General features: G+C 47.0%; 2 protein-coding genes across 2 annotated transcripts; one reads left to right on the top strand and one right to left on the bottom strand.

The window, feature by feature from the left end:
- Positions 1-7,008: 7,008 nt before the first annotated feature.
- On the bottom strand, positions 7,009-8,015 carry triap1 (TP53 regulated inhibitor of apoptosis 1). The gene has a single exon (XM_061072701.1). The coding sequence runs from the start codon at positions 7,944-7,946 to the stop codon at positions 7,722-7,724; it is 225 nt and encodes a 74-aa protein (XP_060928684.1). The 5' UTR covers positions 7,947-8,015; the 3' UTR covers positions 7,009-7,721.
- Positions 8,016-9,726: 1,711 nt separating this feature from the next.
- supt5h (SPT5 homolog, DSIF elongation factor subunit) lies at positions 9,727-26,258 on the top strand. The gene is made up of 31 exons (XM_061072702.1): positions 9,727-9,851; positions 10,015-10,112; positions 10,248-10,404; positions 11,650-11,718; positions 12,477-12,482; positions 14,308-14,319; positions 14,426-14,495; positions 14,917-14,985; positions 15,152-15,217; positions 15,329-15,359; positions 16,819-16,887; positions 17,086-17,337; positions 18,516-18,605; positions 18,695-18,765; positions 18,950-19,055; positions 19,215-19,305; positions 19,730-19,866; positions 19,974-20,129; positions 20,290-20,436; positions 20,559-20,705; positions 20,888-21,013; positions 21,921-22,008; positions 22,133-22,279; positions 22,390-22,492; positions 23,272-23,399; positions 23,694-23,802; positions 23,902-24,060; positions 24,273-24,441; positions 24,632-24,829; positions 25,057-25,152; positions 25,646-26,258. Exons 2-31 carry the CDS (start codon positions 10,032-10,034, stop codon positions 25,784-25,786), a joined length of 3,291 nt encoding a protein of 1,096 aa, XP_060928685.1. The 5' UTR covers positions 9,727-9,851; positions 10,015-10,031; the 3' UTR covers positions 25,787-26,258.
- The last annotated feature ends 188 nt before the right edge of the window (positions 26,259-26,446 follow it).

Below are 26,446 nucleotides of genomic sequence, written 5' to 3'. Positions count from 1 at the left end.
CTGAGGATTTCGAGGTATGAACGTCCTTCGTCACTCTGACCTCCACACCCTCTTTTTATCTTTTTTTATTATTTACACTCTCACACACACGTAGATACATTTCATTAGCTAAACCTCTACAAACAAACTTACTTACTGCACTGTGGTTGTATGGCTCCGCCTACCAGGGCAGTTTCCATATATGTCACTGTGACCTTTGACCTTCAAGCACTGAAACCACATCACAGTTTGAAGACAATCCCTCAAACTGATGTCAAGACCATGTTGAAGAAAAACATAAACATACAAGGCCACCGTGACCTTCACATTTGACCTTTGGCTTAAACACATCCAAGGTCAATTGAAATTTTCTGCCAAATGTGAAAGAGTTCTCTGAAGGTGTTCCAGAGGTATCACATGTGCTTCTTGAGGTCACTGTGACCTTGACCTTTGACTTTGACCTTCCTGTCCTGTGCCCGTCCCGAGAGGGGGGGGCGACCCCATCTCAGCACGGCTCTCCATCCAGCCTCCTCTGTGCAGGTCGGGCCTAACCCTAACCCTAACCCTAACCCTAACCCTAACCCTAACCCTAACCCTAACCCTAACCCTAACCCTTTTGCTGTATTGGAGAGATGAAAAAAATCATGATTTAAATCAAAGATTGTTAAAAACTCTCTTTCTCTCTCTCTCTCCGACAGAAATGCCCGCGCTCGACCTTGAAGTGTTTTGCGGAGGAAATCAAAGTCCTCTATGAAGAGTGGAAAACCGTCGGAGGCCGAACGGATTACTTCAAACTCAGCGCCAAGCTGGGAAAACTGGCAAAGCTTTTTAACCAGGTATTCTAACGTTTTCTTTTCACCAGATTCAGCCTCAAGAGTAGAAACAACTTGGAGAATCAGCTTCACGCGTCACTGACCCTGTCGTGTTGCTAACAGCTGCTGTTCAGGCACAGTTTACATTTTAAGATGATACAACTGTAATCTGAGACAAAGTCTGTGACCAGGGACACATTACATTTCATTACATTACATTACATTACATTACATTACATTTCATTACATTACATTTCATTTAGCTGAAGCTTTAATCCAGAGAGACTCACATAAGTGCATCAACCATGAGGAACAAACCCAGAACAACAAGAATCAAGATCCTGATTCCTTCCCTCCAGGACCTGGGTGTCTCAGGCTCTGCTCTCCCTCCTCTCTCCCTCTCTCTCTCTCCTCTCTCTTTCCCTGCTCTCTCCCTCCTCTCTCTCTCTCTCCTCTCGCTCTCCCTCCTCTCTCCCTCCCTCCTCTCTCCCTCCTCTCTCTCTCTCTCCCTCCTCTCTCCCTCCTCTCTCTCTCTCTCCCTCCTCTCTCCCTCCTCTCTCCCTCCTCTCTCTCTCCTCTCTCTCTCCTCTCTCCCTCCTCTCTTTCTCTTCTCTCTCTCCCTCCTCTCTCCCTGCTCTCTCTCTCCCTCCTCTCCTGCCTCCTCTCTCCCTCCTCTCTCCCTCCTCTCTCCCTCCTCTCTCTCTCCCTCCTCTCTCCCTCCTCTCTCCCTCCTCTCTCTCTCCCTGCTCTCTCTCCCTCCTCTCTCCCTCCTCTCTCCCTGCTCTCTCCCTGCTCTCTCCCTCCTCTCTCTCTCCTTCCTCTCTCTCTCCCTCCTCTCTCCCTCCTCTCTCTCTCCTCTCTCTCTCCCTCCTCTCTCCCTCCTCTCTCTCTCCCTCCTCTCTCCCTCCTCTCTCTCTCCCTCCTCTCTCCCTGCTCTCTCTCTCCCTCCTCTCCTGCCTCCTCTCTCCCTCCTCTCTCTCTCCCTCCTCTCTCCCTCCTCTCTCTCTCCCTCCTCTCTCCCTCCTCTCTCTCTCCCTCCTCTCTCTCTCCCTGCTCTCTCCCTCCTCTCTCTATCCCTCCTCTCTCTCTCCCTGCTCTCTCCCTCCTCTCTCCCTCCTCTCTCTCTCTCCTCTCTCTCTCCCTCCTCTCTCTCTCTCTATCTCTCCCTCCTCTCTCCCTCCTCTCTCTCTCCCTCCTCTCTCTCTCCCTGCTCTCTCCCTCCTCTCTCCCTCCTCTCTCTCTCTCCTCTCTCTCTCCCTCCTCTCTCCCTCCCTCCTCTCTCCCTCCTCTCTCTCTCTCCCTCCTCTCTCCCTCCTCTCTCTCTCCCTCCTCTCTTCCTCCTCTCTCTCTCCCTCCTCTCTCTCTCCCTCCTCTCTCACTGCTCTCTCTCCTCTCTCTCTCTCCCTCCTCTCTCCCTCCTCTCTCTCTCCCTCCTCTCTTCCTCCTCTCTCTCTCCCTCCTCTCTCTCTCCCTCCTCTCTCCCTCCTCTCTCTCTCTTCTCTCTCTCCCTCCTGTCTCCCTGCTCTCTCTCTCCCTCCTCTCCTGCCTCCTCTCTCCCTCCTCTCTCTCTCCCTCCTCTCTCTCTCCCTCCTCTCTCTCTCCCTCCTCTCTCTCTCCTCTCTCTCTCCCTCCTCTCTCCCTCCTCTCTCTCTCCCTCCTCTCTCCCTCCTCTCTCCCTGCTCTCTCTCTCCCTCCTCTCCTGCCTCCTCTCTCCCTCCTCTCTCTCTCCCTCCTCTCTCTCTCCTCTCTCTCTCCCTCCTCTCTCTCTCCTCTCTCTCTCCCTCCTCTCTCTCTCCTCTCTCTCTCCCTCCTCACTCCCTCCTCTCTCTCTCTTCTCTCTCTCCCTCCTCTCTCCCTGCTCTCTCTCCCTCCTCTCCTGCCTCCTCTCTCCCTCCTCTCTCTCTCCTCTTTCTCTCCCTCCTCTCTTCCTCCTCTCTCTCTCCCTCCTCTCTCTCTCCCTCCTTCTCCCTCCTCTCTCACTGCTCTCTCTCCCTCCTCTCTCCCTCCTCTCTCCCTCCTCTCTCCCTCTCTCTCTCTCTCTCTCTCCCTCCTCTCTCCCTCCTCTCTCTCTCTCTCTCCTCTCTCTCTCCCTCCTCTCTCCCTCCCTCCTCTCTCCCTCCTCTCTCTCTCCTCTCTCTCTCCCTCCTCTCTCCCTCCTCTCTCTCTCTTCTCTCTCTCCCTCCTCTCTCCCTGCTCTCTCTCTCCCTCCTCTCCTGCCTCCTCTCTCCCTCCTCTCTCTCTCCCTCCTCTCTCTCTCCCTGCTCTCTCTCTCTCCCTCCTCTCTCCCTCCTCTCTCCCTGCTCTCTCTCTCCCTCCTCTCTCCCTGCTCTCTCCCTCCTCTCTCCCTCCTCTCTCTCTCCCTGCTCTCTCCCTCCTCTCTCTATCCCTCCTCTCTCTCTCCCTGCTCTCTCTCTCCCTCCTCTCTCCCTCCTCTCTCTCTCCCTCCTCTCTCCCTCCTCTCTCTCTCCCTCCTCTCTCCCTCCTCTCTCCCTCCTCTCTCTCCCCCTCCTCTCTCCCTCCTCTCTCTCTCCCTCCTCTCTCTCTCCCTCCTCTCTCCCTCCTCTCTCTCTCCCTCCTCTCTCTCTCCCTCCTCTCTCTCCCTCCTCTCTCCCTCCTCTCTCCCTCCTCTCTCTCTCCCTCCTCTCTCCCTGCTCTCTCTCCCTCCTCTCTCCCTCCTCTCTCCCTCCTCTCTCTCTCCCTCCTCTCTCCCTCCTCTCTCCCTCCTCTCTCTCTCCCTCCTCTCTCCCTCCTCTCTCTCTCCCTCCTCTCTCCCTCCTCTCTCTCTCCCTCCTATCTCCCTCCTCTCTCCCTCCTCCCTCTCTCCCTCCTCCCTCTCTCCCTCCTCTCTCCCTCCTCTCTCTCTTCTCTCTCTCTCTCTCCCTGCTCTCTCCCTCCTCTCTCTCTCCCTCCTCTCTCTCTCCCTCCTCTCTCCCTCCTCTCTCTCTCCCTGCTCTCTTCCTACCTCAATGAACGCACTTATCTGGTAACTTTATCTGAACCTTGTCCTCTCACCACTGGTGTCCCTCAAGGTTCTGTCCCGGGTCCTCTCCTCTTCTCTCTCTCCACCAACTCTCTCCCTCCTCTCTCTCTCCCTCCTCTCTCCCTCCTCTCTCCCTGCTCTCTTCCTCCTCTCTCCCTCCTCTCTCTCTCCCTGCTCTCTCCCTCCTCTCTCTCCCTGCTCTCTCTCTCCCTCCTCTCTCCCTCCTCTCTCCCTCCTCTCTCTCTCCCTCCTCTCTCCCTCCTCTCTCCCTCCTCTCTCTCCCTCCTCTCTCCCTCCTCTCTCTCTCTCCCTCCTCTCTCCCTCCTCTCTCTCTCTCCCTGCTCTCTTCCTACCTCAATGAACGCACTTATCTGGTAACTTTATCTGAACCTTGTCCTCTCACTACTGGTGTCCCTCAAGGTTCTGTCCCGGGTCCTCTCCTCTTCTCTCTCTCCACCAACTCTCTCTGTCATTCGCTCTCATGGCTTTTCCTACCATAGCTACGCTGATGACACCCAACTCATCCTCTCTTTTCCTCGATCAGAAACACAGGTAGCAGCACGAGTCTCTGCCTGTCTGTCTGACATCTGTCAGTGGATGACCGCCCTGGTCCAGGCCCTGGTTCAGGTTCTGGTTCAGGTTCTGGTTCAGGTTCTGGTCCTCTCACGCCTCGACTACTGCACCCCCCTCCTGGCAATTTTGAAACTAACAATTTAGTAGCACTTCAATGTCACTTACTTATAGCACTTTGTAGTTTTGCTTTATTTTTGAAGAAATTGTACTTTCTTGATTCTTGTTGTTCTGTGTTTGTTCCCTCGGGGTTGATGCTCTTATTGTGAGTCGCTTTGGATCAAAGCGTCAGCTAAATGAAATGTAATGTCACAATGAAGACCAACAACTCTGCTAACAGCTGTTCCTCTTCCACAGCCGGAGGCCGCGTGTCGTCAGTGTGAAGTCTTCACCAAACAAAACGCAACAATGTTCCTGAGGGATCTTGAGTCTGCTCTCCAGATGATGAACCAGAAGTACTGTTGAGTTCAGAGTTCTGAGAATTAAGAGACATCATTCACTTGAGTTCAATTAAAGTTCAATTAAAGTGTGGTATGAAGAACGTCTGAGCATCTGGTGTTTCATGTGTACGTGCAAGTTGTTTTCAGTGTGCATGTACAGCGCATCCGGAAAGTATTCACTTAACTTTTTCCACATTTTGTGATGTTACAGCTAGGGTTGCAAAATTCCGGGAATATTCAAAGTTGGAAACTTTCCATGGGAATTAACGGGAATTAACAAGAATATACGGGAATAAACGGGAATAAATTGGAAATGTTGTGGGTAATTTATACTAACTGTATTTACCTTGTCATATACAGACATAAATATAAACATTTTGTTGTGTCATAGGCTGATTTGAGCCCTTTGGGCACTTGACTATATGCTTCTGCATCGTTGTGTCATTCTTAACATAGGTCTTTGCACAGTATTTGCAAATGTACACAGCCTTTCCTTCTACAATGGATGGGGTGAAATGTCTCCACACATGAGAGAGTGCACGTGGCATTGTTCTGTAGAATAAGATGAGAACAAAGTTTGTAAAAAACACTAATGCAATGCCAGAGATATAAATAGTTAGCCAAACAATTGGAATCGTCTGTAAACATATTTTACAATTGATGGATAAATGAATGGAAATAGTCTAGATGAACAGATGAACAATCCTCAATCAGCATGATAATATATGTTCCCAGTAATATCATGGAAACTTACCTGACTAGTCCTTCACTCTACAGCAGGCCTCAATAGCCCTGCTGTAGAGTGAAGCATGCTGGGAGTTATCTGTGCATGTGATGGAAGAATGACCAGTGGAGGGTTGAAACTCAACGTTCCATACATCTTTAAAACAGAGTTTTGAATGATGTTTTTATTGCTCAGCGTTGAATTTGCATAGTTTTTCTTTTTTCAAAATTCCCAAGCTTAATATTCCCGTGGAAAGTTTCCGGAAATTTACCGGAAACTTTCCGCCCCTTTGCAACCCTAGTTACAGCCTTATTCCAAAATGGATTAAATTCATTTTTTTCCTCAAAACTCGACACACAATTCCCCATAACGAGACCTCGGAGACAGGATGGTGTCTTGGGACCGATCTGGCCAAATGGGAGTCCCTTACATGACCTTTCCCCCCCCCCATCTCAACCCCAGCCCCCCCCCTACACTCATTATGGATACGATATTTGCCAAAGCATTTCACTTGGTTTTTGATACACCTTGAAAGCTAGCTGGCAGCATGAACTCAAACAGGTCAATCTGAGGAGGGCGGATTCATAAAGGGTCAAAAGGTTCTAAATGATCCTTGTGGTATTTTGACCAAAATATGTTACAGACATTTCACTAAGACCCCGAGGATCCATATCAACGTGTGGTAACATGTGCATAATATGTCTCCTTTAAGCAAAGGCTGTAAATACTAATGTAAATGTTATATTTTCGTTTTTTAATAAATTTGCAAAAAATTTAAACAAACTTGTTTCACTTTGTCATTACGGGGGTAATTGTGTGTCGAGTTTTGAGGAAAAATGTGGGAAAAGTGAAGCGCTGGGAATACTTTGTGTGCATGTGTGTGCACGTTGCTTTCAGTGTGTGCGTTGCACCAAGTCCAACTGCTTTTTTACATGGACATGTAAAAAATATATTTTTTTTCAGAGTCTAGATTTGTTGATCTTTGTCGAAGGCAGCGCACAGCTCCAGTATTCAAAGTGTTTTATAATTGGACAGATGGTGATAGGAAGTAAGGGAATAAATAATAAATCATTTTGGCGACCTCTGATGAACCCTGAGGCCGATTGAAAGTTCACTGCAAGTCTCTGCAAGTCTCTATGAATAAAGTACTCGATCTATCTATCTTCTGGGAAAGTGCCTGTTTAATCCTCGAAGACAAAGACGTCTTTACATGCAAATCAAAAGACGAAGGAGCTGCCAGAAGCAAAACCCATCAATCACGTCTGTGAAGCAGCTTCCACTCATCACCTTGGATACAAATACACCAGATGTTTGTTTAGAAAGCACGGAGAGCTCCGTGACTTCATCCAAGACTCTTTAAGTGCAACTGTTTGAAAAGCAGGTCCCGGTCCAGGAGCTCTGCAGAGCCTCAGCCGCAGGGAGGACATCAAACAGATGTTTTGTAATATCCAGGAAGGTTTCTGTTAAACCTTTCAGGCTCGGTTTCATAAAGACATTGACAGCTTGTTTCTTAGAGCAGGTTTATTCAGGTCATGACCCCGGGTTCCATCACGTTCAAAGCGTCATGTGACATGTGGACTTGTGTCAGAGCCACCAGGTGATCACATGACATCCGCACGCCACAGACCTCAACTCACACACTGAAGACATGAACTCAAGAAACAGTCATTACAGGAAAACTTCAGTAAAGACAAAGCAATGACAGGCGTTCATTGACCTTTGACCTGGTTCAAATAAAACAGTGGAAAATATTTATTCACAACAGCGACGGATTAATGTCAACAGAAAATCTAACAATGAAAATGTGACATTTAAAAAAACGTGTTAAATAAAACGACAGATGTCCCAGTAGTTGAGTGTCCCAGGAGACGTCTCCCGGGACGGAAGTGAAACCAGCAGGTGGGTGATCCTTATCGATTGGTGATGTCTGAAACCCAGAGATAAACACACACGCAGACACGTGGCGACACACAACTGTGGGTGGAGCGTCACAGCTGCTGGTTCGTTTCCAAGCGATCGACTAATCGATTAAAAGCGCAGAGGTCTGGGCTACAGCGGCCTGTGAGGGTCAATGCAGCCACACGCAGCGGCTTCGCGCATGCTCAGTGGGCCTCGTGGACCCTGCCCGGTCCCGGTGCCGGTCCCGGTCCTGGTCCCGGTGCAGATCCCGGTCCCGGTGCCGGTCCCGGTGCAGGTCCCGGTGCAGATCCCGGTCCTCAGCCCTCCGGCTTGTCCCGGCCGGGGCCCATGAAGTCCAGCCCCTCCACCGGGATGTCCTTGTCCTTGATGGCCGCCTGCACGCAGCGCTGGTACTTCCGGAAGCTGTCGCTGCACGGGTCCCCCCCCCGCTCGCCCTTCAGGAACTGCTCCGCGAACCAGCGGTTGAAGCACGTGTCGTACTGGCGCTTCAGCTCCGTGCACGCCTCGCCCACGCTGTTCATCTCGCCCCGGGACACCGAGCACCGGAGGGACTCGAACCACCGGACACTGCTGTGCTGCTTTCACCCTGCTCGGAACCGAAGGGCTGTGATTGGCTGCTGGGCGGGTGACGTGGTACGTAGCTGCGTCACAGCGCAGCAGAGGTCGTGTGTTGGGAGAGCACTCACTCCGCTGGGGTCATTTCTAAATCAGAATCAGAAGGAATTTGCTCTGGTTATCGGTGCAAACAATGAACATAGAAACATAAAAACACAATAAATACAACATACATAGGAGAGCAATACAAAATAGGAAACCATAATATATTTACTCACTGTTTACTTCTTATTTACTCACTTTTCACCAATATTCATACAAAGTAACATTTATTTTGACATAAACATTTCTGAATAAAAATATATAAAAGATATAAAAAGTGAAGTAAAAAGTGAAATGCTAAATGCAAAACAGTGAACAGTGTCAGATTGCAATATCCAATGTAATGCAGTATAATATAAATGATATAATGTGTTCATTTAACACATCCTAAACTCATAAAGGACAAGTTCAGTCCACTCTCACTTGATTCTGGAACAACAGATGAATAAAGACATTTTGCAGTTCTTAAATATTAACATTACATGCAGTGACTCACAATAAGTGCATCAACCACAAGTGAACAAGTCCAGAACTGCAAGAATCATGCAGGTACACTAACTTCAAAAAGCCAAAGTACAGAGTTCTACATGTAAGTGCCACAAGTGTTTTGTTTTTTTAATACAAACTCCAAAGTTGACGATTACGTACACTTCTTCCCCGAGGTGTAGACGTGTCTTTAGTCCGAGGAGGAAGACGTGGAGACGTCCTGTCCCGATGTCCCTGTGGAGCTCGTTGTGGAATGTTTTCCAGTTGTGGTTTACTTGTGTTGATCAAAATTATCCAGTCTGTTCCCAACCGAGGACAAATGTATTCAATTATTTTATTTCGAGCAAGTTAAGTCCGATGTCGTAAATTGAAAAAAGCACGTCTGTGTTGAGTCCACGTCGGGTCCCTGTGCTCTGCAGACGTGTCTTCAGTTTGGAGGAATGTCCCTCTTGTCAGATTGGACGACTTTAACTGTGTTATGGTCTGCGGGGGTGCAGGCCCGGATGGATTAAATGATTCTTTCTTTTACTACATGTGTTTTGTATTATATATTCTATTTTGTCCTGTTGTTGCCAGTTGCTCAGTCTTTGTACTAATTATCTTTGTATTAATTGCTTTAATATAATTAAGTAAAAGTCATTTATTCCAGCCTTATCACATCAAAGTAATTCACATCAAAGTAATTCACATCAAAGTAATTCATATCTCATCAGTACATGTTTCTGACCCTTGTTCCCCGGAGTCCCTGTGTGTATCACCCGCAGCTGAAGCTGGATTACGATTTGAGGATCTGTGTCACTTGTGTCCGTCCTGGGAGACGGATCCTCACATGTGTCTCTCTGAGGTTTCTACGTGTCTTCCCCTGTTAAAAGGGTTTTTAGTAGTTTGTCCTGACTCTTGCTGAGAGTGAAGGACAGAGGATGTCTCACCATGTTAAAGCCCTGTGAGACAAACTGTGATTTGTGAATATGGGCTATACAAATAAAGTTTGATTGATTGATAATTTCTAAAACAAACTCCTGTGGGACTAAAAACTCATGTTGTTTGTAGTTTGACAACAAAAACATTAGAAAAAAAAAACTCGTCTCTCCAAACGGAGGCGGAGTGAGACCTCCTCCTCTCTTCACCTAATCACGAGCAACTCTCGCGAGAGGTCGCCATTGCTCGTCGAAGTCTCGCGGTCCCCCCCCACAAACAGGTGAGCGCCTCCGGACGGAACCACAACGAACCCAGATCCCGTCCCAAGGTTCTGAAGAGGCTCGGGTCCACTCGGGTCCACTCGGGTGAGTATCCGCCTCGGACCGAGCCCCTGCGGGCCGCTGCTCCGCTGGGGCTCGGGACGCTAACGGTCATGCTAGCTCGTTAGCATGCGGGGCTGCTAGCATAACGTGAGCTGCGGTTCCGGTCCCGCTCACCCCGCGGGGACGCGTGTCTGTCTCGTTTCAGCTGCGGGTGTCCCCAACATGTCCGACAGCGAGGACAGCGACTTCTCCGACAACCCGAGCGACCGCAGCAGCGATGGCGAGGCCGAGGAGGTGGAGGAGGTATGCTAACAGCTAGCCGCTAGCCAGGCGTGCTAACCGCTAGCGAGCCGTGCTAACCGCCCGGCGGGCTGAAGCAGGTCCGGAGCACGTCATCAGTTTGTCCCCGTTTGTCCCCGTTTGTCCCTGTCTGTCCAGGTGGAGGCGGCGAGTCCCGTGGGCAGCGACAAGGTAGCCGAGGAGGAGGGGGAGGACCTGGAGGACGAGGAGGAGTATGACGAAGAGGAGGAGGAGGACGATGAAGACCGTCCCAGGAAGAAGCCGAGACACGGGGGGTTCATCCTGGATGAAGCCGGTGCGAACACGTCACTGTGTCTGTCCTCTACCCTGTCTCCCTCTGTCCCCCTGGTGTCTCTGTCCTCCCTCTGTCCCCCTGGTGTCTCTGTCCTCCTCTTTCTGTCCTCCTGTCTCCATCCTCCCTCCTCACTTCTGTCCTTCTCCTCTGTGTTCTCCTTCCTCCTGTCTCCCTCTGTCCTCCTCTTTCTATTCTCCCTCTGTCCCCCTGGTGTCTCTGTCCTCCTCTTTCTGCCCTCCTGTCTCCATCCTCCCTCCTCACTTCTGTCCTTCTCCTCTGTGTTCTCCTTCCTCCTGTCTCCCTCTGTCCTCCTCTTTCTATTCTCCCTCTGTCCCCCTGGTGTCTCTGTTCTCCCTCTGTCCTCCTCTTTCTGTTCTCCCTCTGTCCTCCTCTTTCTATTCTCCCTCTGTCCCCCTGGTGTCTCTGTTCTCCCTCTGTCCTCCTCTTTCTGTTCTCCCTCTGTCCCCCTGGTGTCTCTGTTCTCCCTCTGTCCCCCTGGTGTCTCTATTCTCCCTCTGTCCCCCTGGTGTCTCTGTCCTCCTCTTTCTGCCCTCATGTCTCCATCGTCCCTCCTCACTTCTGTCCCTCTCCTCTATGTCCTCCCTCCTCCTGTCTCCATCGTCCCTCCTCACTTCTGTCCTCCACCTCTATGTTCTCCCTCCTCCTGTCTCCCTCTGTCCCCCTGGTGTCTCCATCATCCCTCCTCACTTCTGTCCTTCTCCTCACTAGTCTCCCTCCTCCTGTCTCCATCGTCCCTCCTCACTTCTGTCCTTCTCCTCTATGTTCTCCTTCCTGCTGTCCCCCTGGTGTCTCTGTCCTCCTCTTTCTGCCCTCATGTCTCCATCGTCCGTCCTCACTTCTGTCTCCATCGTCCCTCCTCACTTCTGTCCTTCTCCTCTATGTTCTCCCCCCTCCTGTCTCCATCCTCCCTCCTCACTTCTGTCTCCATCGTCCCTCCTCACTTCTGTCCTCCACCTCTATGTTCTCCCTCCTCCTGTCTCCCTCTGTCCCCCTGGTGTCTCCATCATCCCTCCTCACATCTGTCCTTCTCCTCTATGTCCTCCCTCCTCCTGTCTCCATCGTCCCTCCTCACATCTGTCCTCCACCTCTATGTCCTCCCTCCTCCTGTCTCCATCGTCCCTCCTCACCTCTGTCCCCAGCGTCCTCTGCTCTCTGAACCTTTTGTTGTCTCTCAGTGATGAATCCGTCTTTAACGTGTCTGTCTCTCCGCTCCTCTCTTTTCAGACGTGGACGACGAGTATGAAGACGAGGACGATCAGTGGGAGGAAGGAGCTGAGGACATTATGGAGAAAGGTAAAATAACTCAAACTCGGTCGTCTTTCTTAGAAACAAGTCGAACACACAGACCACAACGCTCTGAGTGGACAGACTTGTCTCTGGGACAGTCCCCGTGACGTCCAGACAAACACACACGTTGTCCGTCTTCTCTCACTCAGACGATCACTGTGTTGATCACTGAAACGTCCTCAGAAGACAAGTTTATCGTTTCATTTCACTACTTAAATGAATATCTTCAGTTTATAAAAGCAGCTGTAGTGTAAAGTGCTCGGCCTGGTGTGTGTAGACTGTGTGTAGACTGTGTGTAGACTGTGTGTAGACTGTGTGTAGACTGTGTGTAGACTGTGTGTTAACTGTGTGTTAACTGTGTGTAGACTGTGTGTAGACTGTGTGTAGACTGTGTGTAGACTGTGTGTAGACTGTGTGTAGACTGTGTGTAGACTGTGTGTAGACTGTGTGTAGACTGTGTGTTAACTGTGTGTAGACTGTGTGTAGACTGTGTGTAGACTGTGTGTAGACTGTGTGTAGACTGTGTGTAGACTGTGTGTAGACTGTGTGTTAACTGTGTGTAGACTGTGTGTAGACTGTGTGTTAACTGTGTGTAGACTGTGTGTAGACTGTGTGTAGACTGTGTGTAGACTGTGTGTAGACTGTGTGTTAACTGTGTGTAGACTGTGTGTAGACTGTGTGTAGACTGTGTGTAGACTGTGTGTAGCTTCAGTCTTTCTGACTGAACTCTCTCTGTCTTCCTCTGTCCCGCGTGTCCTCTGCAGTTAACGGTAATCCTGCTCCGATGCCGTCATTTATTTCCATGTGTGTCTGAAGCCGATGGAATATCAGTTTCATCCATGTGATCAAATCCATATCCCAGAATGTATGAACCTGCTCGTCATCCAAAGCACCGCTGGTCGAGAGGCGCTAGTTTAACGGGAGGAAGCACCGAAGGCAAATCCATTATTGGCTTTTTGATCCAGAGCCGCTCGCTGCAAATGTTAATTTTTACGCCCTTCACAGAGATTTTTAGTTATTTTTAATTTGATAAAACTAGAAATGGAAAAAAAAAGTCAGTTTGAAGAGGTTTATTCTTTGGTTTGGATCAAATCCATCCACACGTAAAACACAGTTTGAGGTTGGAGGAGAGAATCCCACTGATGGGTGGAGTCTGGATCCAGAGTGTTCGATATGAACAATTCATATTTCATCTTCATCGTTAATCTGGATACGTGCTCACTAGCTCCGCCTTCACAGAACCCAGTGGGATCAGCTGGTAGAAGACGCTCCAAGCTTTTCATCCCAGCTTCACTGGAGGAGTAGAAACAAAACACCAGGACCAGTCGGACCAGCGCCAGAGATTTATATAGAGACTCTTAGGGTTGCAAAGGGGCGGAGCGTTTCCGGTAAATTTCCGGAAACTTTCCATGGGAAGTTAAGCTCGGGAATTTTGGGAATTTTGGGAATTAAAAAAAAAATACGCAAATTAAACGCTGAGCAATAAAAACATCATTCAAAACTCTATTTTAAAGATGTATGGAACGTTGAGTTTCAACCCTCCACTGGTCATTCTTCCATCACATGCACAGATAACTCCCAGCATGCTTCACTCTACAGCAGGGCTACTGAGGCCTGCTGTAGAGTGAAGCATGCTGGGAATTATCAATCCATCAATTGTTAAATATGTTTACAGACGATTCCAGTTGTTTGGCTAACTATTTATATCTCTGGCATTGCATTAGTGTTTTTTTACAAACTTTGTTCTCATCTTATTCTACAGAACAATGCCACGTGCACTCTCTCATGTGTGGAGACATTTCACCTCATCCAATGTAGAAGGAAAGGCTGTGTACATTTGCAGATACTGTGCAAAGACCTATGTTAAGAATGACACAACGATGCAGAAGCATATAGTCAAGTGCCCAAAGTTTCCTCAGGGCTCAAATCAGCCTATGACAAAACAAAATGTTTATATTTATGTCTGTATATGACAAGGTAAATACAGTTAGTATAAATTACCCACAACATTTCCAGTTTATTCCCGTTAATTCCTGTTAATTCCAGTTAATTCCCGTTAATTCCCGTTAATTCCCGTTAATTCCCATGGAAAGTTTCCAACTTTGAATATTCCCGGAATTTTGCAACCCTAGTGACTGTATATACAGATGATCAGAGACTGTATATGGTTTTGTTTCTACCTTCCTCTCTGACCCACATTGACCTTCACCGGCTTCATGCTTCTTTTTGCTGTTGCGTCTCCATTAATGTTTGTTTCTGTTGTGTGTTTTTTTTCCCATCATGCTTTGTGTCGCTGCTGCCCGACTGCTCCTGTGTGTCCTGCCCTGATGACGATGTCTGTCTCCACCTCCTCCTCTTCTCTCTCACTCCATCCCAACCGTATCTTTAATTCTACTCTCTCTCCCTCCTTTTCTTGGATCTCTGCTCGTCTGTCCTTCTCTTCTTTCTGTTCCTCTTCTGCTTTTCTCTTATTATTCTCTCCTCCGCTCTTTGATGCTTTTCGCTTTGTTCTACTTTTTCATTTCCCCATTTTTCTTCCTCCTCTTCCTCCTCTTCCTCCTCTTCCTCCTCTTCTCTTCGATGGGTCCTGAGCAGAGCAGGCTGAAGGTAAAGTCAGATTTTTTTTCACCTTTTTTAAAGTCACATCCTGAGTCATTAATTTGAATTCATTTTGCTCATATTGAAATGCTCCCGGCCTGATCTGTCCCCTCAGTGTCGACCATCGACCACGTGGTTCTGGATGAAGACCACTCAGGTTCTCGGAGGCTGCAGAACCTCTGGAGGTAACACGTCTCCATCATCTCACACAACCAACGACCAACAGTCAACAAAACCTCTTCCCTCCACACAAAGTGGGAGACTGAACCAAGATTCATGCGTTTCCTCCGTAGATTCAATTGAATTAGTTCACTACAACTATTATAAACACAAAGCAATGAGAACATCACAAAAGCTGTTTTCAGACATGAACTCTAAATGATCTCAGGACATCTTCCAGTGTTTGGTTTCCCGTCTCAACGTTTGTGTGTTGATGGAAATCAAATTGAACTTGCTTCTTTGGGGCCATTTATTTGTATTGACCTGTCTGTCTGTGTGTGTGTGTGTGTGTGTGTGTGTGTGTGTGTGTGTGTGTGTGTGTGTGTGTGTGTGTGTCTGTGTCTGTGTCTGTGTGTCTGTGTGTCTGTGTGTGTGTGTGTGTTACAGAGACTCCAGAGAGGAGGCGCTGGGTGAATACTACATGAGGAAGTACGCCAAGTCTTCAGGAGGAGAGCAGTGAGTATATCTCTTATTCACACAAGATGTAGAATCATCATCAGACACGACCGAGTTGATGTTTTATTTTTAAACCTTGTGATCACGAAGTTTCATCCAATGAAAAAACATTTAATGAAACATTAAATACATGTTGTTGTTTTTTTTCTTCTTCTGTGGTGCCCAGTCACTCTGGAGGGTCCGAGGAGCTCTCTGATGACATCACCCAGCAGCAGCTGCTTCCTGGGGTCAAGTATGTAAACGCTCGTCCACCAATCAGCTTCCACTCCGTCAGAGATCAGAGTTTATTTCTTATTGGAACAAGAAGTTGATTTTAATGTTGAAACTTGTTTATCTTCCTCAGGGATCCAAATCTGTGGACGGTCAAGTGCAAGGTGTGTATCTTTAATACTGTCACACACAACATCAACACTGAGGAAAGGTTTTGAATTTACTAGGGCTGCCACTAACCACTATTATTCTATCGACTAATCGGACGACTATTTGATCGATTAGTCGATTAATCTAAACGACTAATTTTCCTCCAAAAAAATTAAATTGACCATTTATTTCAGTTAATTTTATTTTGACAACAATAAACTGTAAACAAAGGCTCAAATATTAAAGTGCAAAACTGTAGGTTTAAACTAGTAACTCCAACGTGATAAAAATAAATAAAAAAGAGGGCTTATAAGTTAAGTCAGCAACTCAAAAAGATATCAAAGTTTCTATTTAACCCCTTATCAAAATAAAAAAGTTAGGTCTGCATATTAAACAAAGTGCAACATGTTTAAAGTATAAGAAACAATGGTGTCCAGCTCCAAATCAGACTCAAACGTTAGTTACACATGTGTGTTGTAATTAGGGTTGCAAAATTCCGGGAATATTCAAAGTTGGAAACTTTCCATGGGAATTAACGGGAATATACGGGAATTAACGGGAATATACGGGAATTATCAGGAATTAACAGGAATAAACTGGAAATGTTGTGGGTAATTTATACTAACTGTATTTACCTTGTCATATACAGACATAAATATAAACATTTTGTTGTGTCATAGGCTGATTTGAGCCCTGAGGAAACTTTGGGCACTTGACTATATGCTTCTGCATCGTTGTGTCATTCTTAACATAGGTCTTTGCACAGTATTTGCAAATGTACACAGCCTTTCCTTCTACATTGGATGAGGTGAAATGTCTCCACACATGAGAGAGTGCACGTGGCATTGTTCTGTAGAATAAGATGAGAAAAAAGTTTGTAAAAAAACACTAATGCAATGCCAGAGATATAAATAGTTAGCCAAACAATTGGAATCGTCTGTAAACATATTTTACAATTGATGGATAAATGAATGGAAATAGTCTAGATGAACAGATGAACAATCCTCAATCAGCATGCTAATATATTTTCCCAGTAATATCATTGAAACTTACCTGACTAGTCCTGCACTCTACAGCAGGCCTCAATAGCCCTGCTGTAGAGTGAAGCATGCTGGGAGTTATCTGTGCATGTGATGGAAGAATGACCAGTGGAGGGTTGAAACTCAACGTTCCATACATCTTTAAAATAGAGTTTTGAATGATGTTTTTATTGCTCAGCGTTTAATTTGCGTATTTATTTATTTTTTCAAAATTCCCGAGCTAAACTTCCCATGGAAACTTTCCGCCCCTTTGCAACCCTAGTTGTAATGCAAGAATGTCAGAATGTCCACATGTTCTGGACTCTACTGTGGTACACACACACACACACGTGTTTTCACTGGTACACACACACACACGTGTTTTCACTGGTACACACACACACGTTTTCACTGGTACACACATCCTCAAACGCCCGACATGTCTTTGTTTCAGATCGGAGAGGAGCGGGTGACCGCCATCGCCCTGATGAGGAAGTTCATCGCCTACCAGTTCACAGACACAGTACGACCCTCTGCCACGGCCTCATGCAGGAATATCAAATAAATATATGAATGTCGGAGTCTGAGATATCTTTACTCCCTGATATTGGTCAAATTAAATTCCATGTTGGTCAAGCTTTAATGGGAATTGCTTAGGTCTTTGAAATTGGACATTTCCTGCCCTTTTAATCCAACCCCCCCCCCCCCCCCCCCCCCACAGCCCCTGCAGATCAAGTCGGTGGTCGCCCCCGATCACGTGAAAGGTTACATCTACGTGGAGTCGTACAAGCAGACGCACGTCAAGTCGGCCATCGAGGGCATCGGCAACCTGAGGATGGGCTTCTGGAACCAGCAGATGGTTCCAATCAAAGAGATGACGGACGTCCTCAAGGTCGTCAAAGAGGTCACCAACCTGAAGCCCAAGTCCTGGGTGCGCCTGAAGAGAGGCCTGTACAAGGACGACATCGCTCAGGTACACCGTGATGTCACAGCCCGCAGTGATGACTCATCGTGACTCATCACTCGCTCTCACGTTTCAGTGAGATCAGATCTCCACGATGAGAAGAAACATGTTCAGCTGCTGTCTCAGTTCATCGCTTCACTTGTCTCTATAAATAACCAAAAGAGAACCAGTTGAACGGGATGTTTTTAGGTTGATTAGTTTATTACAGCGTTCGTACGGTCATGGAAAACCTGGGAAAGTCATGGAATTTTAAAATGTATTTTTCCAGGCCTGGAAAAGTCATGGAAAAAAATAATCTCCCAAATGTTTTGGAAAAGTCATGGAAATGTGTTATATTCATATTTTGATGTCGTTAATTTTAGGGATGGGCATAATTAATAGACAATCGATTAATTGATCGTTAAGAATTTCGTAAATGACATGTTTTCATCGATCGATCGAACTATTGCATGTTCGCTATGTGGCAGGAGGTCGGAATATCCGAGTTGCCCTGAACGCAACACAGTGAAGATGTTAGGAAATCCTTAACGAGGAAACATGCTGTGTTTTTTCTATTTTCACTGCATTTTAATATAGCCTATAAATAGTGAATTTTAATATAAAAATATTAATGATTAGTCGAAAATCTATCGTTAATTCTCTCGATTAAGACAATTTAATCGAATGCCCATCCCTAGTTCATTTACGCTGAGTTTTAAATAATTCATATGCTTTTAAAGAAATACTCTCGAAATATAAGCAGGTATACTTGGGTTTGTGTCATTTAAGGTTTACTGTATGCCTTGGAATTCTCATTGTTAGTTTGAAAACTACATTTCGTCACTTTTTCGCGTATACACCGAGATTTCACAAAATGTTCGGTCATGGAAATTTGGTTTAAAGTTATTGAAAAGTCATGGAAATCCATTGTTCAAAATGTGTATGAACCCTGTTATTAGTAATTCATTTAATCTGATCAAGGAAAATGTGATTCTCAGTTTGCTGCTTCTTCACCGTGAGTTACGTCTTTTATCAAAGTGAATCTCTTCAGCTGCTGCTCAGACTCACACCAGGACACTTGACAGCTTGAGAGAAACATGACTCATTGAATATGAATACTTATTGATTAAATAAGCTCACAAACCAATGTGCAGGATCTTTGCTCTTTACTGACCTGGTGGTGAAATCAAACGGACTCTTCTCTCCAGGTGGACTACGTGGAGCCGAGTCAGAACACCATCTCCCTGAAGATGATCCCTCGAATAGATCTGGATCGTATCAAGGCCAAGATGAGTCTGGTAATGCAAAGCTTAACTTATGAACTGGTGAATTCACTTCTTATCGTCTTGATTCAGTGTTTTATACTCGACTGTGTGTTGATCTGCAGAAAGACTGGTTCGCCAAGAGGAAGAAGTTCAAGAGGCCGGCTCAGAGGCTGTTTGACGCTGAGAAGATCAGGTACACACACACACACACACACACACACACACACACACACACACGACACTGTGTTGTAAGGAAGTCACACAACCCAAGTTATGTGATCTACGTTCCAATAAATGTCTAGAATTTCACAATAAGAGATGCGTAGAATCCAGAGGCTGTGCATTGTGTATAAGACAGATGATGGTTTGATTGACAGGTCCCTGAGTGGAGAGGTCAGCCACGATGGAGACTTCATGATCTTTGAGGGGAACCGCTACAGCCGCAAAGGATTCCTGTTCAAGAGCTTTGCTATGTCTGCAGTGGTAAGGTTTCACTGCGTGGAACTCACTCTGGTTCTGTTCAGTTAGAACCTCGTGTTGTTGTGCTGCTTCCGAGGTTCTGTCGGAACCGAAGGAACCAAAGAACCGAGCCGGAGCCGGAGCAGCTGCAACACTAACTTGTGTTTTTGTTTCTGTCGTCAGATCACAGACGGAGTGAAGCCGACTCTGTCCGAGCTGGAGAAGTTCGAGGACCAGCCCGAGGGAATCGACCTGGAGGTGGTCACAGAGTCAGGTGGGTGTGTGTGTGTGGGGGGGGGGTGTGTGTGTGTGTGTGTGGGGGGGGGGTGTGTGTGTGTTCTTTACAGAGGTAGCAACATTAGAGTCCAGCTCATGCAGATATTTCTGCTGATATATATTGAAAAAAATTGTCAATGATTTGAAGATGTTTTCAAACTCTGTAACTGAGGTTTGATTTTTTTTTTGTTTAACTATAAACTTAATTATAAATTACTATAAACAAAAAGAAAACACAAATATATACAGTTTGAGTGAAGGAAATAATTAGAATACATTTTTCAAAAAATTCACTGCAGTTGAAATTGTTTGTTTTCTGTCCCTTCCATAATTAGAGTAAAATGAAATGTGATACATGATTGATTATCATAAATGTTACTTAATGATGTTGTGTGTTTGTGTGTCTGCGTGTGCGTGTGCAGGTAAAGAGCGTGAACACAACCTGCAGGCCGGTGACAACGTGGAGGTGTGTGAGGGAGAGCTGATCAACCTGCAGGGGAAAATCCTGAGTGTGGACGGCAACAAGATCACCATCATGCCCAAGCACGAGGACCTCAAGGTACACACACACACACACACACACACAGACACACACAGACACACACACACACTTTCAAACACACACGGGCTACATCCACAACACTCTATTGTCATGTGTTCATGTAGGACCCCCTGGAGTTCCCGGCTCACGAGTTGAGAAAGTACTTCCGGATGGGCGACCACGTGAAGGTGATCGCTGGGCGCTACGAAGGAGACACCGGGCTCATCGTCCGCGTGGAGGAGAACTTCGTGATCCTGGTGTCCGACCTCACCATGCACGAGGTACCTGCTCTGTCTGTGTCACAGGGAAACTAGACTCCTGAGAATTAAGAAAAGATCTCAGATTTGAAATGAAAGGAAAAAGTGTTCCACATTAAACACGACAACATCCTGCGATCTACGCACTGACCTCGGCTGTGTCCCCCCCCTGGTGCGTGTGTAGTTGAAGGTTCTGCCCAGAGACCTGCAGCTCTGCTCGGAGACGGCGTCCGGCGTTGATGCGGGGGGGCAGCATGAGTGGGGGGAGCTGGTCCAGCTGGACCCACAGACGGTCGGCGTCATTGTCCGACTGGAGAGAGAAACCTTCCAGGTAATAGTCCGATCCGGGATGGAAACGTCAGCACGGTGAATACAAACGGAGTCTTTGCTCAGTTCCACAGTGAAGACGTTTGTCTCGGTGCGTTTGGTGAAAGTGGTTTCTGCGTCCCTCAGGTGCTGAACATGCACGGGAAGGTGCTGACCGTGCGCCACCAGGCGGTGAATCGCAGGAAGGACAACCGCTACGCCGTGGCGCTGGACTCGGAGCAGAACAACATCCACGTGAAGGACATCGTGAAGGTCATCGACGGGCCGCACTCTGTGAGGACGCCGCTCATTTCTCTGCTCTGACCGAATGATTGATTGTATTTTTGTCTCTACGCTCGGGACACCTAGTGGCCACAGGCATTGTGTTTTCAGGATGTTCGTTTGTAACTCCTTCAGGGTGTGTGTCTGTCTATGACATGGTGTGTTACACTGTGTTTTTTGTGTTTCCGTTGTAGGGCCGCGAGGGCGAGATCCGCCACCTGTTCCGAGGCTTCGCCTTCCTCCACTGTAAGAAGCTGGTGGAGAACGGAGGCATGTTCGTCTGCAAGACCCGACACCTGGTGTTAGCCGGTGGATCCAAGGTCAGCACCTCCCCCGCTGCCTGGTCACTTCCTGTGTGTTCCTCGTTAGTGACCTCTAGGGGGGGGAATTAGAAAAAATGTGACGATTTAATAGTATTGCGATATTTGGGCTACGATTCAATAGTATTGCGATTCTGCGATATGTTGCGATACTGCAAGTATTTCGATTCTGCGATATATTGCGATTCATGTCCCCCATATTATTCAAAGGCATTACAAAAAATGAGGAAAATAAGACTCACTTCAAATGTCACATTTAATTCTGTGAACAACTTTGTCTTCTACACATTAACTGAAGTGCAAAAACTTTGTCCTTGAACATTCAGGACACAGGACCTTTGTAATTATTTTCTGAATAGGAGACCTCTCCCATGAACACTGAGCTCCCAGCACATAACTTATGATTATTTAAATACAGTAACATCAAGCAGACATAATAGAGTAACATAAACCTGAGAATAATCATATAAATAAGAGGAACCTAGAGCTTCCATCAAATTGAGAAAAATAAACAAATGTGTTCTACTAGAGTCCAGTCCAGTTGGCTGCAAGGTCATGACCCAAAATGTTAAATTCATTTGGGAATATTGTCATTTTTGTTCAGAAGAAGCAGTTGGTCAACATGCTCAGATGTTAAAGTTCCTCTGGAACGTTACTGTATCTCCTGCAGTGGAGAACATCCTTTCCTCAGACACACGAGGTATCTGTTAAACTCTGAAACTCTCCTCCTCATGCTTTGCCAGCCGGGGGCTGTTACATATATAATTGTAAAAAAAAATTGCAATACTTTGTGCTACAGTATCGATATAATCGCGGGCGCAAAATATCGCGATACTGAACGAATCGATTTTTCCCCCCACCACTAGTGACCTGGTTTGTTGACTTTGTGGCGTGTTCCTTCTTTCAGCCCAGAGACGTGACCAACTTCACGGTGGGAGGATTCGCTCCCATGAGTCCTCGCATCAGCAGCCCCATGCACCACGGGGGGGCAGGAGGTGAGGGTTGGTTCGTCCGCCTGCTCGGTTTCACAAGGAGTTTAGAGTCTGATGTTGTGTTGCTGTGGTCGTCCAGGTGGTCAGCAGCGAGGAGGAGGAGCCGCAGGAGCCGGTGGACCCGGAGGACCCGGAGGAGGAGGACAAGGAGGAGGAGGAGGAGGTGGAGGAGGAGGAGGAGGAGGACAAGGAGGAGGAATGGGGCGGGGCCGAGGACGGAGAGACAACGAGCTGATTGGACAGACAGTTCGTATCTCTCAGGGACCGTACAAAGGTGACACGACACAAACTCCATGTGACTGAAGTTTGATTGAAATGAAAACGTAAATCCGAGTGAAAGTTTGATCTGTGGCTCCTGCTGATGAGTTTCCCTCCGTTTCCCAGGATACATCGGTGTGGTGAAGGACGCCACGGAGTCCACAGCCAGGGTGGAGCTTCACTCCACCTGTCAGACCATCTCTGTGGACCGGCAGCGCCTGACCACCATGTGCGTACACGCGTGGAATATCAGCACTGATCCAAAGACATTGTTCAATTATTACTTGACACGTTTTGTGATATTTAAATTTGATAAAAGCATCAGTGGAGCTCATACGTCCCTTTTAAAATTCTATCGAACCAAATCACGCACTCGTAAATTTCAATGAAGATTAATTTTAATCAGGGTTCGTACGGTCATGGAAAACCTGGAAAAGTCATGGAATTTTAAAATGTGTTTTTCCAGGCCTGGAAAAGTCATGGAAAATAATAATCTCTCAAAAGTTTTGGAAAAGTCATGGAAATTTGTCATATTCATATTTTCATGTTGTTCATTTACGCTTTAAATGTTTTAAATAATTCATATTTAAAGGAATACGCTAAAAATATAAGCAGGCATACTTGGGTTTGTGTCATTTAAGGTTTACTGTATGCCTTGGAATTCTCATTGTTAGTTTGAATACTACCTTTTGTCACTTTTTCGTGTATACACCGAGATTTCACAAAATGTTCGGTCATGGAAATTTGGTTTAAAGTTATTGAAAAGTCATGGAAAAGTCATGGAAATCCATTGGTCAAAATGTGTATGAACCCTGTTTAATTATTCTTTCAGAAATCAGTGAAAATGTTCAAGATAAGATAAAAAATTCCAGATCCAAATCAAGTTGACTGACCCATATTCCATCCCTCCACAAAGTTTACTGTAAATCTGTTCTGTCGTTTGATGGTTCAAACTGAAACTCTCTGTTCTGACCTGGTGATGAGTGGAGTTCCTCTTTCCTCCACCAGGGGAGCGAAGAGACACAGCGGGATGACGTCTGCTCACGGACGCACTCCCATGTACGGCTCCCAGACGCCCATGTACGGCACCGGCTCCAGGACGCCCATGTACGGCTCCCAGACGCCGGTGCATGACGGTGAGGCTCCGCCCGTTTATCTGACTCCTCCCACAGTCATGTTGCTTTATGTTTCTTCTGTTGTCTGTCAGGATCCATGAGTTTCTTCCTCTTTTCTCTGTTTATTGTTCATTCGTTACTTGTCACAGGATGTTTCGATGTTTCCATGATAAACTTTATTTGTTGATTCTGCAACAAAAACAGTTAAATATAATGTACATAGAAGTCGGAGGTTAAATCGTATCCATTGTTTCTTTGGTCCTGATTGAACTGAGCTGTAGAGCTCTTTATAAATACCGACCGCTTGTCTTGTAGCTGGAAACCGCACGCCTCACTACGGCTCTCAGACCCCGCTGCATGATGGGAGCAGGACGCCAGGTCAGAGCGGCGCCTGGGACCCGAGCAACCCCAACACGCCGTCCAGGTAACGAGCTCCACCTCTGCTTCAGAGAGACTGATGCACGTTCATTTCTCATCATTCTTTATTGAATATGTTAAAAAAAAAATTGTCTCTTCTCCGCAGAAATGACGAAGAGTACGACTTCGGCTACGATGACGAGCCCTCCCCCTCCCCTCAGGGATACGGGGGAACCCCGAACCCCCAGACCCCCGGTTACCCAGAAGTCCCCTCTCCTCAGGTCAACCCTCAGTACAACCCCCAGACCCCGGGCACGCCCGCCATGTGAGTCTTTCCTACATGTCTCATTTATTAAAAAAAAAGAGTAGCAACTTTCATCAACATTTAAAAACATTTCCATACGGTTTTGTGTGTGTGTGTGTGTGTGTGTGTGTGTGTCTCTGTGTGTGTGTGTGTGTGTGTGTGTGTGTGTGTGTGTGTGTGTGTCTGTGTGTGTGTCTCTGTGTGTGTGTGTGTGTGTGTGTGTGTGTGTGCAGGTACAACACAGAGCAGTATTCTCCCTATGCAGCTCCCTCCCCTCAAGGCTCCTATCAGCCCAGCCCCAGTCCTCAGAGCTACCACCAGGTGGCGCCCTCACCAGTCGGCTACCAGAACACACACTCTCCTGCCAGCTACCATCCCACGCCCTCCCCCATGGCCTATCAGGTACCAGCTGTTTGTTTCACATGTGATGAGGAACCATGTTTTGTCCTCTGATTGATTTGTGTAGTTTTAATATCGACTGTAGCTTCAGGAGTTAGTTCCAGAGACGCTGACTCAGACCGTCGATCCCACAAGCAGAGATTCAGAGATCATCCCGAGTCGGAAACCAGTTTAACCGTTGTGCTGTCCACAGGCCAGTCCCAGTCCCAGTCCTGTGGGCTACAGTCCCATGACGCCTGGAGCGCCCTCTCCTGGCGGCTACAACCCTCACACCCCCGGCTCCAACATCGAGCAGGGCAGCAGCGACTGGGTGACCACTGACATCCTGGTCCGAGTGAAGGACTCCTTCATGGACCTGATGGGACAGACGGGCGTCATCAGGAGCATCACGGTAACACACACACACACACACACACACTCACACACTTCACACACACACACACACACAGACACACACTTAATAATAAATAATAAACCTTGACTTAGAATCAAAGATGATCTGATGTCACAGTGACCTCGTTCTAGTGTGGAAAGAAAGAAGAAAGTAAACTGTGTGTGTGTGTTTGTGTGTTTGTCGTGTGTGTTGTGTGTGTGTGTGTGTTGTGTGTCTGTGTGCAGGGTGGGATGTGTTCAGTGTTCATGCAGGAGTCGGAGAAGGTCGTCAGCATCAGCAGCGACCACCTGGAGCCCGTCACTCCCACCAAGAACAACAAGGTAACTGTTGCTAGGAGACAGCCCCCCTCCCCCCCCTCTCACCACAGATGGTTATTTTCTTGATCCTCGTGAAGTTTATCAGAAGTTATGTCGTAATGTTCGTGTTTCCACATCATGACGTGAGAAGCGTGTTGAGAACGAGCAGCGGCAACAGAAACATGTTCATGGTTCAAACAACTGAGAGTTAACAGATATTTATTTCACGTTTCTATATTTAAAAGTCTTTAGGATCTTAATTTTATTTGTATTGATTGAAATGGATTTGAAGTCAGACTTGTGTATTAATTTATCACATTTATTATGGTTCATTGACTCTCAGAAGCTTTTAGCTGAGCTTGGACAGATTTTAGAGACATGAAGCGTTAGAAGCTTCTCCAGGAAATGACATCACTGGCGAGGTTCAGACGTTCAGACGGTGAACATCCTGTTGTAAACCCCCCCCCCCCATGAGGCTGGTGTTAAAGAGGCGTGTCCTGTTCCCCGGTGCGTCCAGGTGAAGGTGATCCTGGGGGAAGACCGCGAGGCCACGGGCATCCTGCTCAGTATCGACGGAGACGACGGAATCGTCCGCATGGAGCTGGACGACCAGCTGAAGATCCTCAACCTGAGGTTCCTGGGACGCCTGGAGCACTGAGAGGCCGAGGGAGCGAGGGAGAGACACACGTGTGCCCCACAGACGCACAACACACACACACACAGTGAGGTGGGAGTGCAGGAAACACGCTGTGAAGAGTTGAAACAAGCCTCACACGTAGATGAGTCACAGACGAGCAGCAGATTTCCTTCAACCAACTTCCACAATGTTTTCAGACCATCGAACATCTCTCTCTCTCTCTCTCTCTCTCTCTCTCTCTCTCTCTCTCTCTCTCTCTCTCTCTCTCTCTCTCTCTCTCTCTCTCTCTCTCTCTCTCTCTCTCTCTCTCTCCCCCTTCCGGGTTATTTTTTTTTTAGTTTTTCTTCATTTTTTTAAATTTTTCGTTAGCGTCACACTTTTCTCATTCGTGGTCTAACTCTGTTTTTAGTGATTTCTAAATGGTCTGTTAGTACTTTTGATTTTCCAAGTTCAGGAGGGTTCAAAAATAAAATAAATGTTAATAAAATGTGAACCTGTGTGTTTTCTATTTGTGTGTGTGAAAGAGAACCTGTGGTCACCTTCAGTTTTCATAAAACTCAAAGGCGTTTAGTTTGACAGTCTGGGCCATAGATATATATATAAAGGCTAGATCGTCTCGTCTGCGTTGCCGACAATTTCGTGTTTTCCATGGAAACTCACACTTTTATTTATCAAATGAGT

Source organism: Limanda limanda, chromosome 6 (genome assembly GCF_963576545.1).
Source record: "Limanda limanda chromosome 6, fLimLim1.1, whole genome shotgun sequence".
Classification (NCBI taxonomy): Eukaryota; Metazoa; Chordata; class Actinopteri; order Pleuronectiformes; family Pleuronectidae; genus Limanda; species Limanda limanda.
This window is presented reverse-complemented; position numbering and strand designations above follow the sequence as displayed.